This window comes from Frieseomelitta varia, unplaced genomic scaffold (genome assembly GCF_011392965.1).
Source record: "Frieseomelitta varia isolate USP_RPSP 00005682 unplaced genomic scaffold, Fvar_1.2 scaffold_289, whole genome shotgun sequence".
NCBI classification, from domain to species: Eukaryota; Metazoa; Arthropoda; class Insecta; order Hymenoptera; family Apidae; genus Frieseomelitta; species Frieseomelitta varia.
Genome location: NW_025110022.1, coordinates 1 through 17912, shown reverse-complemented (window position 1 = coordinate 17912; position 17912 = coordinate 1). Strand labels below are relative to the sequence as shown.

Genomic DNA, 17912 nt, shown 5'->3' with positions numbered 1-17912 from the left:
TAATGTGTAATAAACATACGTACATATGTACGTCGATTTTAATTAAATATATTACAATTTTAATTTTAATACTTCTTTTTTCATTATAAAATTATTCGAAAGATTAATAATGCTCATGTTCATAATTATAATGTATTGGTGGTCGTATTAAGAGTATAATTATATATGCTTACACTAATAGCAAAAACGACGCAATTCCACAGCCTAACATACACACACATACACAAAATGTGAAAACTACGTCGTGCACGATACGCTAATGCATCACTAGTCGCTAAGAAATTATTAAGCTTAATAAATTATGATCATCATGCCTATTGCCTTTCTCCCATTCAAATAATACCTGGGCACGTGAATGAGATCCTGGTAATAGACATGGAAAGAGTTAAACCTGAAAATCCTGAGCTAAAAAGATGATTAATATGTCTTGCATCTAACGGGCTAATATATATTTATTTCAATTTTTAATCTCTACATCATAATTTACTTTGATAACTAAACAAATTATTGGAATTATTAACAAGTCATCAATGAACATATTTATTTAAAAAAGAAATTAAGATTCAATGTAAATAATATAAAATTCTAATAATATAAATGAGTAACAATAGATTCTAAATGAAATATTAGTGAAAACATACTCAGGCGATTTCTTCATCAAAGTAGATCTTTAAAAATTCAAAAACAGCATTCAAAACTTCTTACTTTGATTCTGAAATCTACCTGTCGCGAAATGCCTTCTTGCACTTTTTGATACATTCTTAGACAGATAAAATTCAACTTCAATATTTCAATGTTTCAATCATAAATTTCAGTAAAATTATATTGAAATAAAAGAATGAAAATTAAGTATTATTTATAATTATAGTAATTATAGCATATCTGATTAATATGATTTTTATCATTTCAGTTATAATTGCAACAATACCGGAGAATTCAGATTTCTCCATTACAAAATACATATTTCAGGTATTATCATTATTGTTATTTATTTCAACATTCACAAATAATTTATTCACATTATATGTATGCACAGATAAATGTGTTATCTTGCTATGATTTTGTAAATAATTATAACGGATATAAAGGCAATTGAGGACATTTATCAATCGTTTATATCAATTACGTTATACTCATATCGATAAAAAAATTATATTTAGAATGCAAGAAGACCCTATCCTGGGCTAAAAAAATACAGACAAGAAAATGTTACTACTTACGAATACAATATATATCCGTAATCACTATGCTCGGCAAAATATCTACGTAATACAACCAGTCACCCGTGTCGATTGGGACCTTTCATCCTACGACATGATTGAGTGACCGGAGGGACAAAAATACATGCGACTTACTATTAGATAAGAAGAATGTTGTCAAGGCCAAGAAGAAAGTCAATCCTTAAGAACGAAATCCTTGGTGGAAGTGCAAAGTGTAAAAAATCTATTTAAAAAGAAACAAAAAATAATGTAACAAATTATATAAATAATAGTTTATTATAGAAATTTTAAATAGAATTACATTCTTGGCTAAGCAGCACTAAAAGTTTTCTCCTCAGAATGAAAAATAATGGATATTGATAAACCTGTAAAAAAACGTGAAATATTATTTATTTACTACATTAAAAAATTGTATTGGAAATTCCCTGATATTATCAAATATAAATATTTTAAAATCGATGAAGGATTTAAATAAGAATTTTTCGCTTAAATGTAACAAAATTCAATGAATCTATGATATGTCATTGTCATTTTATCATCGCAATTGTTCTATATACTACAATTCCAAAAACTAATGATATCGCAATAGTATGAAATACAGAAATGAACAATTTGATAAATTCTCAACTATCGTTATGACAACATTTAAAAAATTATTAAAAAGGAATGTATAAGTTAAACGAACCTGATAGTAGTGTCTAGAAGACAGCAGGATAGTAATAAAAGCACTACGCAGTGAAAAATATCACATCTGTCAACTGGACACCTCGCGCCATATTTTCCGACACCAGACTGATCGTTTCGCGCCAAATTTGCGCCCAGCCGCTTTCCTATTGGCTAAAACGATTCGCAGAAAGCGACGCAGAAAGCTAAATTATTTTACGCGCATTATTCAAAACCTAGACTACGAACATAAATGAAAATATAATTTTAAGACGTGAATGTAAATATGAAAGAAACGACGAAATATAGAAATTTATATGAAAAAAGGCGCGATAATCGAACGTGTATTTGTAAAATAATTTAGCTTTCTGCTTCGCTGTAAGTACATACATAAACGATTGCTTCAACCAGTAGGAAAGTGGTTAGGCGCAAATTTGGCGCGAAATGATCAGTCTGGTACCGGAAAACATGACGTCAGGTGTCCCCAGTTTTCCGCTTTGACACACTGACAATGAAAGTTGGAAATTCTACTCTAGTGCAATGACAGTAACTTGTCCTATATAACGAATAAATAAAAGTTAAAAAATAAATTAAAATGTGATTTTATTCGAATCTTCTTCTATCTTTGTATCAAAGATAAATTTTCAATTTTTGACTTATCAGTCTAATTTCCAATCTAATCACTAGAGTTTCTTGCTTTCTATTTTCATAATTTTGAGTAAAGGTATAAGAATTTAATTTAATTAACAAAATATAATTATCAGATAATATCTTGACAGTAATCTGATATTTTTTTGCGCATGTAATATGTCTTCATTGCAAATCTTTTTATTTCGTCTTTTTATTTAAATTATAATACTAATCCAATACATAAGTTTATTTCAGATACATTAACTTACAGAGAGTATTAGTTATAAAAAATATACAGAGATATAGACACTAAAGGTTTAAGAAGATGGAATATAAATCAAAGAAAGTGACTAAGTGGAAAAAATTTTTACATCAATATGATATTTCATCCAAATGTAATTTCCCAATTCACTGTTGTTTAAACGTAGAATGCGCTAAAAAACCAGATTTTTTTACTATGTCGGTATTTCAGATCCCCGGCCACGAAACTCCATAAGTGATATTCTTCCTGGTTGGTATTTCAGACCCTGAGATACAAAGCCCCATTTAATGTCCAGTCTATCTTATTCTTAGTCAATGGTTTAGTCTATTCGTATATACCTCGTCTATACCACAGGTATATATTTCGTCTGTAATTCAAACCATTAATATACAGAATCGATAACGTCGCATGTGACATGAAAGTGGTAAGGGGGTCACCTATCCCCTTTTGTAATTTGACCACTAAAAAACTTTGCTCAAATATGTTATGTTTTATTTATATTAGCTATGTTATCAATATAAATTATAATTTATTTAATAATATTTGTTAAGTTCCTATATATGTATATCATTTTATTTCTAGATTTGATTTTAATGGTACAAATAATTGACACTTTATTATTATATTCTTTACGATAAATCATTAAAATCTTCCAAAATTGATGATATAAGCTTGTATTATTGTTATATTTATTTATAGAGCGAATATTTTTGGAAATGCCATTTTATATATGTAGTCAGTTTCGTGTTGAAGAGCCATTGAATTATATAGAATCCACTATATGAAGTACTTCATGAAATGATCAACAGATAGCTCCAAACGCAACTTTCTTCTGAATGGAAGTTTGTGCTTTAGCGAGCAGTCACGTGGTCACGCGAAATAAGCCAATCAAAACGGACGTCGTGTACCACGTGATCGGAAAAATCGAAATGGTGGACGTATCGGGACGCAGGATCCCGAGAGGAGACGAAGGACGATAAACTGGGCAAGGGCCCATCATCCGTGTCATCGGTATTATCAATCCAGAAACACGATTACTCACGAATATTAGTGTAATTTCCAGTAGGACCGGCAACGATTGAACTAAAGCAAGAGTATCGGTGACAGAAGATCTTGTTTACTGAAGTGTCAATCCGCCCGTATTGTACGTGTGTTCTCTAGGTGCGAGAAAACAGAGGAACAGTGTATGTCGAGTGCGCGAGAGCCTCAGCTGTATTACGTCGTTCTCTTGGTAGAACGTTTCTGTGACGGCGTATGAAGAAAGAGCATATATTTTAAGTAAGCGAACGAAAAAAACGAAAATTGAATATCGTGAAAATAGACGGCAGTGCGTTTATAGTGAAATTTTAAGTTCGTGATAGCACGTCCAAGAATGCAAAGGCTTTGATGATTTATAAGGATGTCACATTGAGGGTCTTGTTATCAGCAAAGAAGGTAACAAAAACAGCATATTCTCCGAATAAACTTGCATGTTTTCATTACATTCTTTTACGATGATATATAACAACCAGTGTCATGCCTGTTGCGAGAAATTCTTGATGACTTTAAGCCCGGTTTACTCTGTTGACGTTCACACTTACAGATCGTTGCTGATTGGTGGTGTGGTCCATGACCCGCCAATCGGCGTCGGAAGACGGTTTTCCTGCGAATGTTAGCCGTCAAGTCCGAAGCAATCAGTATCTCGAGAACGTATGTCGTTTTTCGCAATCCTTTGTGTATCCAATGAATGATCGATGTGTTACGATTACCGTTCACCCGAGACTATTTATTGTATTATTCTATGTTCCTTTTTTTTTATGTTGAGACAGCTACGATATTGTCCAATTGAAAAATTACCGACGGTGACGAGAGGATTTAGAGGGATATTTTTAAATTCGGCTGGCACAAATTCATAGAAAAAAAGTAAAAAAAAAAGAAGGTTGAGATTTTAAGATATCATTTTTTTTTATTTTAGATATCATTCTTTTATTTTAAGGTTAGAATTATTAGCTCGGATACAAATTTTGTCTTACGTGATAGAATATTTATAAATAAAACTTAAACAGAAAGTAAAATATTCTTACATTATGAGTATGATAACAATACTTTGTTTGATTCAAGTAAATTCATGTAATGGAGACATGTATCAATGATATTATTTATATGGTAACAAATACTTGGTCTGAAACATTTGTGTGTCATACATCTTTTTTTTTTTTAGATAAGATATTTCCTTAACGCACAAAAGTTTTATAATACATACAAATGCAAATACATCTGTAATTTTTTGCAATAAGTGTATTAAAATACTCAAATGGCATGAGGATGTTTACAAAACATTGAAAACCTTCGATTATTGTCTCAGTAGAGATACTGAGTTACTGCCTGCCAACAATAGCACACCTACACTCTTTTCAACTGTACAGTGAATGTCATGATAAAATATAATGGCTGTCAGAAATGTTTTGCTGGACATTCAGTGCTAAATACATGACATTTGAATTAAACACATTATCTTATGAATTCAAAATACTCTAACTATTGAAGAACAAAATCAACAGGAATCTATAAAATTGACTGAATGTATAAATTTAAAACGAAAAAACAATAAAATAATTTTAATGACTCTATTTTATTATACAAAAAAAAAAAAGATATATATTAATCTATGATATGTTCGTTGCGGTATGTTCTATTGATCAAATTTGAATGAAATGATAAATTTAAATGCAACTCTCAAGAAAAGTTTAGAACTGCTTCTCTGTGTTATTTAGTACAATGAAAGAAAAATACAAATTTTTATTTTGTTGAACCAAATCATTAAGATTTGACATGACATATATGTATATAAATAAGGTCTTTTAGTTTGTGAATATTGGGTAATTTTGAGTGCATTTGACAAAATTAAATTAATGTAAACATTACCTGTAAATAAATCACAAAATCAGCTGTAAAAGTGATTATTTTTAAACAAAATGTATAAAAGTTATTTTAAACGTTTGCATCAGTGGTTGTATATAATTGAAAAACAAAAGCAAAAAGAAAAAGAAACAATACATTTGAAATTTTGCCTGGATGATAGAGGACAAATTTGTTAACCCTATATAAAACAAGGTATAATAGCAATGAGCATAAAATTAGTAACAATATACATGGATATTAATTTACAATTAAATATATTACTAATTTCATAGGGTTAAAAAATGGACAGTTGTGGTTCTGGAGTAGTGCAAGTATTTGTGGGTGAATGGAGCCCAGAATATGAAGCACTTTCAATTAAGGCTACAAAACAAACTTCATCAGCTGAAATAGTGGAGTGTATTATAGAAAGACTTGGATTAGTTGATGCATCTGTTTCTAATGGTTATGAATTAGCAGAGGTAGTAGGAAACTCTGTTGGGCAAGAATGTAAAGAAAGAAGACTTGGACCATCCGAGTGTCCTGTAGCACTTATGTTATTATGGCCAAAAAATGCAGCACAGCAAGAATATTACAGGTATTTCTTTAAAATGCTACACACACATATATTTTCATTAAAAGAAGAAATACTAAACTAATATTTTTTATTTCTTTTTATTTTTAGGTTTTACTTGCGTAAAAAACAACCAGATTATTTGTGGTCAGATAGCAGATTTCTCATGGATCCACAACTCCTTAAGGACTATTTTAATAGATTCTTATATCAACCAAGAGACAAGGAGTATCCAGATCTATGTCAACTTCCAGATCTTAATGAACAAACTCTATTGGACAACCTTCGTGCTAGATTTTTAGCTGGAAACATATATACATATGTTGGCAGCATACTAATTGCATTAAATCCATTTAAATTTTATCCTATTTACAATCCAAAATATGTAAAACTTTATCAAAATAGAAGGTTGGGGCCAGATATACCTCCACATATATTTGCCATAGCCGATGCAGCTTATCACTGTATGCTTAAAGAAAAAAGAAATCAGTGCATTGTTATTAGTGGTGAGAGTGGTTCAGGTAAAACAGAGTCAACAAATTTTCTACTGCATCATCTAACAGCACTTAGCCAGAAAGGTTCCCATGGAAGTGGTGTTGAACAGACAATACTTAGTGCTGGTCCGGTACTGGAAGCATTTGGAAATGCAAAAACTGCACATAATAATAATAGTAGTCGTTTTGGTAAATTTATTCAAGTGAATTATAAGGAAAATGGAATGGTCCATGGGTAAGTTTACAGATAAATGTGTTACATAGTTTTATAATTATTGGAGACTATGATCAAATTATCTTCAGGGCGGTTGTACAAAAGTATCTTTTGGAAAAATCAAGAATAGTTTCTCAAGGAAGAAATGAAAGAAATTATCATGTATTTTATTATCTTTTGGCTGGAGCAAATGAACAGGAAAAGCAACTTTTACATTTAGAAAGTTGTGATCGTTATAATTATTTAAACAAAAGTGGCTGTTACGGACTGGAAAATGTTGATGAACGACACGAATTTTCAAGACTGAAACAATCTATGGAAATGGTTGGATTTACACCAGAAAAGCAAAGACGATTGTTTGCAGTTCTGTCAGCTGTTCTTCTACTCGGTGATTAATAAGATATTTCAATAATTGTTTGTAACGGAGACTAACTGTGTGCGATATTATTTCAGGAAACGTGGAGTTTCAGCCGAGAAAATCTTATCACCATCACGACGAAGCTGTAGGAGTTAAAAATCCTGAAGTGGTTGCATTGATATCTGAACTTCTTAGAGTGAAACAGGAAACCCTTTTGGCTGCACTTACTGCTAAACGTGCAAGAGCGTCTGGTGAAACATTAGTTATTAATTACAGGCTTCCAGAAGCAATTGCGGCAAGAGACGCTATGGCTAAATGTTTATATGGAGCTCTATTTGATTGGATTGTACTTCAGGTAAGATAATCTTATCAAAAATTATAAGTAATCTAAATCAGTCTTATCAAAAATTATAAGCTAACATTCTGTTTTTGTTTGTTAGGTGAATCATGCTTTACTTTCAAAAAAAGATACCCTCAGAGATCATCAAGGCAACAGCATAGGTGTATTAGATATTTTTGGTTTTGAAGATTTTAAAATGTGCAATAGCTTTGAACAGTTATGTATAAATTACGCTAATGAACAATTACAACACTATTTCAATCAACATGTTTTTCAATACGAACAACGAGAGTATAGAAAACAGGGGATTAGGTGGACAGATATAGGCTACAGTGATAATTCAGGTTGTTTAAATTTAATAGAAGGGAAACCGAATGGCCTTCTTTGTCTTTTAGATGATCAATGCAAGTTAGTATTCAATATTACTTTTATTCTTTGAAAACACAAGTGATATATCGCATTTTCTTAAATTAAAATTTTTTTTATAACAGCTTTCCGGGTGCAACGAATGAGACACTGCTACAAAAATTTAATTCAGTACATAAAGACAATCCATTTTATGAAGCACCACAACGACGCGAAGCAGCCTTCGTTGTACGTCATTATGCAGGAGCTGTTAAGTACCAAGCTGCTAATATGAGAGAGAAAAATCTGGATTTAATGCGACCCGATGGTGTTGTTGGTGTATTGAAAAATTCTTCTCTTGCTTTTGTCCGAGAATTAGTGGGTGCAGATCCGGTTGCCGTATTTAGGTGGGCGATACTTCGAGCATTTTTTCGCGCTCATTTTGCTTTTCAAGAAGCAGGTCGAGCTCATAGACATGGTCGAGGTACAGTATACTTTTAATGACATGGAGTAGTTTTATTTACTCTTAAATATTCCGTGACAATAATATGGAATTTTTTTTTTATTCTAGCTGATGGTACAAAAACATCAATACAAAACAGGTATAGGACACCGAACGAGAATTTGATAAGGTATACATAATATTTTTTATCTACTTTTATATAATTTTTACTCTCGTAAAGGGTGACTCAAAAATATTTGAGTGCTTGTATACTCATAATATAGAGCAATATTTATTAGTAATATAATAATGATTGTGATAAACAAATGGCAATGTTATTGCGCTTGTTTTTGAATATGTTTTATCTGCATATTATCTCACCCTACAAAATATAAATCTACGTTGTACGTTGATAATTTGCATCAAGCTGAAGAAGTTCCTATGTGTTTATAATTGAAGCAAACATTAATTATATTTACATTGGCCACATGTCTTTTGTCCCTGTAGCCATCTTGTGACGTTGTCGACCGTCAATCTAACTATTAACCGAATCGCGTAAGTGGTCTTTTGATCCACTGTATGTGTCATTTTGGCAAAAATTACCTTTTTTTGTGCTAAGATGTCTTATGGATTTACAATGTTTATCTTTAGCTTTATAGCGAAAACATACTTGCAAAGCTTAAAATACAAATTTCACTGGATTTTTAACACAAGAAGTCACAAATTATAAATAACAACTTGTAAATCCATATAACTTTTTCCAATTTTATGTGTGAAAAATATTGTTTAGAGTTTTCTGTATGCACTTTTTCTGTATTAAATGTGATTAGAGTGCAATATTCATAACTTCCGCAGTACAGTTTTATCCTGTTATTTAAAATATATTACTTTATTTGCTATTACTCTTAAGCATGATTAACAATTCAACAATAATTTTTTATTTATACAATTCATGCCAATCATTAGAATTCACATTACTTCATCGAAATCATTCATGAAAGATTCTCTTTAATGAAACCATTTTCTTTCTGAAATCATGAGTAAGCAAAATTAAAAGCTTAAATATTGATACTGAACAATACATAAAACTACCAAAGAAAAACTAAGCATGAGAGACTTTTTCAGTTCGCACAAACATAATCGTCCAAGTTATCAGAAGCAGCGCAGTGTCTGTATACCATCAACTATACCCATTACCACATTATCTTCTATACAACTCGAAAACAACGACAATGTAAACAACAACCGATTGTCGTGGCCACAATCTCGAAACATTAATCAAACGCAACACCCATCAAATGTAACTACGATGAAGGGTTACTTAATAAGGGGCAGGGAAGACCAGCCTCATAGTAATAATAAACTCAGACGAGATACTCATAGTCCGCTTGAGAGGGTGCTTCCAAAAGACGAAGCAAACGTCATGGAACGCGCTAATCAAATAGTCATGTATGTAAACAGCATCTATTTAATATTCCATACATTGTAATATTTAAGCTACAAAAACTCACTGCTCTACAATAAAGGTAGTGTGTGCTCTATAGTTCCTCTGGGTGAAGGATTTCTTTGCGTAGGTAATAGCATTTTAATAGGACATTAATGGTCTTCCCATGCAATCATACACAGCTTTCCACAAGTGTTCATTATTTTAGGAAGTCTTCACGTATATTTTAGAGATTATCAGAATCATTCTATTTGATGTACCATAATATTCACGATCATTATCTCCAATTGTCTTTTACTCATCAGTTTTTAATGATTTCTTTGTTCATAATCTTAGATATAGTTAATGCATGTTAACTTCACAATAGTAGTTTTCTTACTTTTTGAGTTAATATTATATAAATTGACCCACTTAATTCTTAAATAGGATATATCTAGAAAGCGATAATGTTATTTAAAACTAAAGTAAAGCTAAAGTATTTAAAACATTTATTTCTTTTCAATTTCAGTATAAATTAAGAATGGGTTAATTTATATTTCATGCTGCTTGATACAGCATATAGAGTTCAAACGATTTTAGCATCAAGATCCTGATTTTATAAACATACTCTTTCTTGCTAGTAATTAATTATAATTAATTGCACAATTATGTTTTCTTATGAATTAAACGAATTGCAGATTCTGTATAAGATATACATTTATGTACTAATGAAAACCGTATAAAGTTGATAAAGAATGCGAATTGCTTATCATTAAAGCTAATAGTTCATATTAATCCATGCATTTATTTAGAGCATAACAACTATATTTCTTACTTCTTACTTTTAAATCTTCTAAATCTGCAGATAACCACTTCTATATACAATTAATCTTAATACCATATGCTTCTCTATATTTGTTAATCTAGTCATGTAAATTTTAATGATATTCTGCTAAATGTTTGCTATTTCTATTTCTTAGTACGTTTGTAATAATTAATTGTTACTATTTGCAATGCCATACGTGTCATTATAGGAATTGTAATTTCGCCTTCTCCTGTTTTTTATGTCATTTCATGTTAATTAATTAAAAAAATCAAAATATGCATATAAAAAAAATGTTAAGTCTTTTAAAATTTAAACATAATTTATGCATATTTTGTAAATTAAAAAACAGGGAAAGGAATCTACAACACATTTTTCTAATATTAATGCATTAAAATTTAATACTTTTACAGGAAAAATAAATCATTTCGACCAAGAGAACGAGGTAAGAAGGGTCTAAAAAATCTACAAACTGTAAAAACTCTTGCTGGAAGAACACAGAGTTATGGATCAGGACCTGGAAAAGCAAGAAAACAGCCCATGACAGTATCTGCACAATTTCAACAAAGTCTGCATAGTCTTATGGATACTTTAAATCAAGCAAATCCTTTCTTTATTAGATGCATTAAAAGCAATGCTAATAAGGTATCAAACGAGTTCGACGAAGAAACGGTGCAACGACAGCTAAGATATACAGGAATGTTAGAAACAGTCAGAATAAGACAAGCTGGATTTAATGTTAGATTAACATACGAAGAATTTATTCAGTTGTATAGAATGCTATTACCTAAGGGTTTATTAAGTTCTCAGTCTGACGTTAGAGATTTTCTATTAACATTAAATTTAAATAGAGACAATTATCAACTTGGAACAACTAAAGTTTTTCTTAGAGAATCAGAAAAAATTAAATTAGACATTGAATTACACCAACAAATAATTACAAGTATCACAACTATACAAAAGTGGTTCCGTGCATGTTTGGAAAGAAGGAAATTCCTTAGATTGAAAAATGCAGTTGTGCAGATACAATCATTTTGGAGGATGATCATTGCCCAAAGATTTGCACATTCTTTACGCACTAGAATCGAAGCTGCTGTTCATATCCAGGCTGCTTGGAGGGCATATAAACAATATAATTGGTTTAAAAAGCTTAAGTCGTGTGTGATTACGTTTCAAGCTTATGCTCGTGGTAATAAAGCTAGGAAAGATTTTGCAGAATTAAAGAAAAGAAAAAAATTTCCTGTTGATAAAATCGGAGAGTATAAAGAAATTCAAGATCAAGGCGTACCTATATATGATAACAGCAAGGTATATCCTAGGCTGAGGAATAATGAAGAGTGAGTACTTGTATTCACAGGAGATTAAATTGCAAGAGATTATATTTGCAAATATTATTATTATCGTAATTAATTTACAGGTCACTCGCAGATAATGGATTGTTGGAATTTAATACAACTCGTAAAATGGAATCTCAGAATCGCCTTCCATCAGCGAGGTAAATAAATATTAATTTTTTAAGTTACAATACATTGCTTAATTACAAAATATATATTATTTTTATTTTACTTAATTATAATAATATCTATTAATTATAGAACGGACAGTGTGCTTCGAGATAGTTCAATCGATACAAGTATGTCTTATTCAAAGCGTAAAATTATACCAAATACAAGAATATTGCACGAACCTAGCTCAATCTTAAGAAACATGGACTTTTTCCCTTCAGATGAATTTAACGAGCGTAAAAGCAGTTTAGAAAGTTTGACTAGTTTAAGAAGCTATGAATCTCAAGTGAGCGTTAACAGCTCTGAGTCCCAAGACAATTCTTATAGTAAACCTGTACCGAATACTAGAACGAAACGTGGTGATCAATCCCCGATAGTTGCAGCAAATACAAACTTAGCAAATGCTTCAAGCCGATTATCGTCTGTTAATAAACGAGCAGACAGTTCGTCGACAGGGTATAGCGATGGAGAGATTGATACAGAAATTCCAAGTACGGTACAAAGTGCTCCGCCTGTCTTTAATACAGCTCCATCATTCTCAAATCCACGCGAAATGACAAGCTACCAGTCTAACATAAGCCTAACGCATAGTCCAATTTCAGACGTTTGGCGTCGTCGAGCAGATTTTTCGTCCATTAATTATAGTGATTATTTAGTATCTGGTCCTCAAAAATCAACATTGACGCGTTCCCCAAATGTCTCCCAATATAAAAGTATAACGGATAACTTATTCGAGCAAGACAAACCAAATGAAGCATCGAATTATAACGTGAAGTTAGACAGTGATCGTTTTGTTCATATGGAAAGTTCATCAGTCAGAGAACAACGTCGATTAAGTGACAATAGTGTACCGAGCGAACGGATAGAAAGCAACCCAACTTCACCGATTAGACGTGATCATACTTGCGGTCACAGTAAAGAAATGAAAGATTTTAGTTACTTAAGAAGGCAAAACTCAGAAGGAGACACATCTAAGAAATTAGATGTTGTGAATGATGGAAATGCTTTGAAAGGTCTCTTGTTGAAAGGAACTTCGCCCAAGGAAAAAAATTCAAGACCAAAGGAAAAATGTGAACCCGACGTGCCTGTTAGAAGCGCCAGAAGAAATCGACCTACGCGAGAAGTTCAGTGCCGATCTATGGGCGAGAGTGTATCGGAAACCAATAGTGGAGAAGCGAAAAATCTGTTTCTGGGTACAATTAAAGAGAGTGATCTACATAAATCAACAGCTATACGAAGTCGGAAAGATAGTCCGCACGATACATCTTCGAGATCGGTGACAGATTGGCCTGTAAACAAAAGTGAAGCTGCATCAAAAATGCAACAACCTGGTAAGCGCATGAGATCCAACGCTATAACAACGCTAGAGTTAAGAAGAAGAAATTCGGATCCAGCGACAAAGATATCAGGTCTTAGCGAAGACAAACCTGGAACCGATACGAGTCCCAATGATCTAAAACTCGCACCTGAAATGAATCTCTTAGAATGGAAGGGCAATCTTTTCACGTTAGCCGGTCATTGTTTTAGAAAAGTAGCAAGGTTTGCCAAAGACGATGTATGCGTATGTTGCCATGAGAAGATGGATGCGTTCGTTACGCAGGGATATAAATGTATCGATTGTAAACAATTGTATCACGTGAAGTGTATTCAGAATGGTGGAGTACTTAAAATGCCATGTATATTAGCGAACACTCCAGGCAGGCGAAAAAACAGAAAACCGCCACGAACGCCGTATGATACCTCGAAACAAGTAGTGGCACCGAAATTCAGTCTAACCGGTACATCCGCGTTTTCCGATAGCACTGACAAGATTATATCCGACGCAAAAGAATTAGCTCTCATGCAAGATTTTATTACGAAAAAAATATACATAATGGAAGGACAAGAGGAAGGCAGAAAACCAAGCGAAGTCGATCGTGTATTTAGGCACGCTTTGCGTAAGTTCAAAGACGACCTAGTGATCACTTACAGCGTTGCTATTCAGCAGGGTGTCGAAGGCAATATCAAATATACTGACCTAATTGCGAATTTTTTACACGTAATGGAAACCGTCTGCAAGCAAGAAAATACCAGTGAAGATTTTCCCGTAACCATGGGAGTAAACGCATTTAGAGGATTCATGAATGAATTTATGACACTAGTCAAAACAGAAGCACCAGAGAAACAGAGTAAAAGCAAGCGTAAGAAAGAGAAGAAACGGAAACATGAAGAACCAACACGACATGGTAATCATATGTTCCAGTTAACTATCATAAACATACCTACAGCGTGTGAAGTGTGTACGTCATTCTTCATGTGGCCCATCGAACGGGGACTTGTTTGTCAGAGTAAGTATATCTTTTACTTAATCCCTTTTAGCCTCTTTCTATGACTTTTATTTACTCGTATTTACGTTTTTGTGTTCAGATTGTAAGTTAACGTGCCACAAGAAATGTTACATGAAAGCGTCAGCAGAGTGCGGTAAAGAAGCTTCGTTGCATGAAATGAACTCTCGAAAGGTATTCGGTGTACCGTTATATAAATTAGACTGTGGTGACGGTAAAGTACCGATAGTGGTAGACCGATTAATCACAACCATAGAGATGCATGGTCTTTACACGGAAGGTATATATCGAAAGAGCGGTGTCAGTTCCAAAGTGAAAGAATTAAAATTGAAAATGGACGAAGGTGATCTGGAAAAAGTGGACTTTGAGAATTACCAAGTACACGTGCTTGCAGCAGTATTGAAAAGTTTCTTTCGGGATATGCCCGAACCCCTCCTCACCTTCGAGTATTACGATGATTTCCTGCACGCTGCGAACTTGACGGATCCACGGGATCGAATCAGTACGCTTTTCGCCATTTTGAAGAAGCTGCCGAAGCCAAACTTCGATTTGATGGAACGTCTGATCGTTCATCTAGCCAGAGTAGCGCTTCACGAGGTCGACAATCGAATGTCTCCATCGGCTCTCGCAATAGTTTTTGCACCGTGCATTCTGAGAACGAACAGGACGTTGCCTGCACAAGATTCCTTACAGGATGTTGGCAGGCAAACCTGTTGCGTCGAAACGATCGTACAAGAGAAACTGAGGGTCGTACGTGCTACTTTAGCCGATATAAATACACTCGAATCCGCTTGTCACACTGCGACTCATCGTTTATCCAGTTTACGATCTTCGAAGATCTTCAGTCCAGAGGAATTAAATCCGACAACCCCAAGTGTGGCCACTAGAGGCGGCACTACGGATCGAGATAGAGATCGAGGTGACGAAGAAGAGGCACTTCTTGTCGATCATATACAAGAAATCCAAAAGGAAAAGGCCCTACTAACTTCAACTCTCCCCAGCCTAACGAGAGCTTCTTCAGACGATGACCTACTTTTATCTGCAACGGACTTGGACGACGGGTCTCTTGACGACCTTCTTCCATCTTCTGCCGGTAAATTTTTTCATTAATTTTAATTCTTTGAAACATTGATCGTGCACGTACACGTTCGGAGAAAAAAAATTCATTTTAGTCTGCTGACACGTATGCGCGTGAAAAGGGAAAGAGTTGGTTGCACGTACTTTTTAATATTTTTAATATTTTTTGTAAATAATACAAATTATTTTTCTTATTTTCATTTACTTCCTACTTGATAAGGACAAGATTGAAGATTTATGACTTTTTGAAACTTAATTGCAGACAGCACCGATCGAAGTTAACGATAAATTCTTTTCTGTTAAATCGAATGGTTATAATTTATGCTTTTTGTTTTATGTCTGTCAATAGACGGACTCGTAAGAAAGAAACCTATCCAGAGGCAAAGTTCCGCGGACAATGCATTTCCCACGATCATCAGTGTCGATGAGGACATGGTAATGGTATGACCATCTTCTGTAGACGTTGCCACAAGGAATGATGATCGTTAAGTGTAGCAACATGACACGCGTTGTGAAGCGTTGACTGACGGCAGCGAATCGACGAGTCTTACTTCTGGTCTCATCGGCAAGCCGCTAGTAATTTAAATAAGTAGTAAACACGATATTAGGTAGGTCTAGTAATTTGTTCCAAGCAAAGTTAAGCTGATAATTCGATCAAACATTTTATATATGTATATATATATATATATATATATATATATATATATATATATATATATATAAATATTATTTTTTCCACTCTGTCGCAAAGCTTTCAGAGGTTTCTAAAGGATAATTAACAAATTACGCGAACATACGGCTTCACGTGATATGTATTAAATATTCATTTTGTAAACTATTTTTCTCCTGAAATGCATTCCTCTTATTGAAGACTGTCAATCAGGCTAGATGTTTAGAAAGCTCCATCGAAACAGAACATTTACAATTTCTAGGTATTCTATAGTAGAATATCTCTTCGTTTTGATATGTCATGTTTCATTTTTCTGTACAATCGACGTGAAGGGTTATGATAGTTATCGTGTGAAGAAAGAATGGAAAACCAAGCGAAGATTATCGATTGTTGTTATGAACGTTTTGTCGCATTTAAATTCTCGTTCTACTTCAAGTTTTTAATCGGTTCGTTTAAAAAACGATCCATTCTTGTTCTTTGCTCTTTTTACAAATTTTATAGACTGTTGCGTGAATCAACACGATAGTGACTACTTTTTTTCTTAACAGATACGCAAGTTTATGCCGTTTTCTTTGACAAGCACAGATTTAGAAGCGAAGGTATTCGTGTTCTTTTGTTAATGAGACAGTGTCATTGATCGAAGGCTTGAGAAAAGAAAGCACCTTGTCAGGTTTTGTTTTTTTTTTATCAGATACATTATCAAAAAGATAGTTATCGAATCGCTGGTTCAAGCAGGGGATTTGAATCACGTGAAAAGAGGAAAAGAGGAAACCAAATTATAGTTTGTATATATATTATTAGGTTATCCGAGAAGTTCGTGCCGATTTTTACTCAATTTCGATCAATATGTTGACCGTATCTATGAATACTACGAAAAGCGCAGCCACTAACTTTTTCTACAGATGCTTTTATTTTTTTCTTTTTTTCCTCCCTTTCTTCTGACAAAAGCACATTATTAATGATAAATTTTTTTTCAATCCTTTGAAATTTCCCGTGATATTACTTTGCAGCATATCAACATTATTAAATTCTTTTACTCGTTAAAAAATATTTTTCCCAGGTTGCGCAATTCTAATTTTTCTCGTCACAGTAACGATGTTTCCTCTTTAACTGAAACACGTAAGAAGCAGAACTATCTTAGTAATATAATGCGGCGATAACTTCTCGAGTCACCCGATATATACGATAATGAGTATCTCGTAATAATCTGTTATTATTGTTAACTTTACGAGGGTCGTTACCAAGATTGTATTTCTACTGTCGATATTTGCCGTAGAGGGCTTACACACGCCTATACTCTGTCGATAAAAATACGTAAAATATAAACACACACAGGGCCTGCCAATTATGTACTTTCTTTCGTATCAGTTTTTACTTAGGCTACTTTTTTTCATACAGAGAGACTCCTTTATATACATAAAACGCGTCCGAACGAATACGTACTAATGTATAGGTATACATAAACACACACATGCATTACACATATACATGAAAAACATTTTGCATACACGAGTACTTATGTATATACAAAGATTTTTTTGTATGCACCGGACTGAGCAGACGGTTTTTTTTTACTTGAGATTTATTACGATTTCGTTTTAGTTTTCCTGTCGTCCAGTGTCTCTTTTTTTTTTTTTTTTTTTTTTTTTTTTTTTTTTCCCCTTTTTTTTT

General features: G+C 33.0%; 1 protein-coding gene across 6 annotated transcripts; it reads left to right on the top strand.

Moving 5' to 3' along the window:
- Window positions 1-3697: 3697 nt before the first annotated feature.
- On the top strand, window positions 3698-17146 carry LOC122529484 (unconventional myosin-IXAa-like). Of its 6 annotated transcripts, XM_043655660.1 has the most exons (16): window positions 3698-4209; window positions 4976-5868; window positions 5949-6250; window positions 6338-6955; window positions 7024-7322; window positions 7388-7647; window positions 7733-8040; window positions 8124-8461; window positions 8549-8609; window positions 9545-9868; window positions 11079-12002; window positions 12083-12160; window positions 12261-12298; window positions 12392-14497; window positions 14577-15587; window positions 15921-17146. In XM_043655660.1, the coding sequence occupies exons 3-16, from the start codon at window positions 5958-5960 to the stop codon at window positions 16016-16018; spliced, it is 6756 nt and encodes a 2251-aa protein (XP_043511595.1). In that variant the 5' UTR covers window positions 3698-4209; window positions 4976-5868; window positions 5949-5957; the 3' UTR covers window positions 16019-17146. The 6 variants fall into 6 exon arrangements, with proteins under 6 accessions (XP_043511595.1, XP_043511592.1, XP_043511596.1 ...); XM_043655657.1 differs by having other exon boundaries at window positions 12261-14497; XM_043655661.1 differs by lacking the exon at window positions 9545-9868 and adding an exon at window positions 8927-8974 and having other exon boundaries at window positions 12261-14497.
- The last annotated feature ends 766 nt before the right edge of the window (window positions 17147-17912 follow it).

Coding starts and splice junctions, on each gene's coding strand:
- LOC122529484 (XM_043655657.1), top strand. CDS start 5,958: ATGGACAGTTGTGGTTCTGGAGTAGTGCAAGTATTTGTGGGTGAATGG. Junction 6,956..7,023: donor GAAAATGGAATGGTCCATGG/GTAAGTTTACAG, acceptor AATTATCTTCAG/GGCGGTTGTACAAAAGTATC. Junction 8,462..8,548: donor AGCTCATAGACATGGTCGAG/GTACAGTATACT, acceptor TTTTTATTCTAG/CTGATGGTACAAAAACATCA.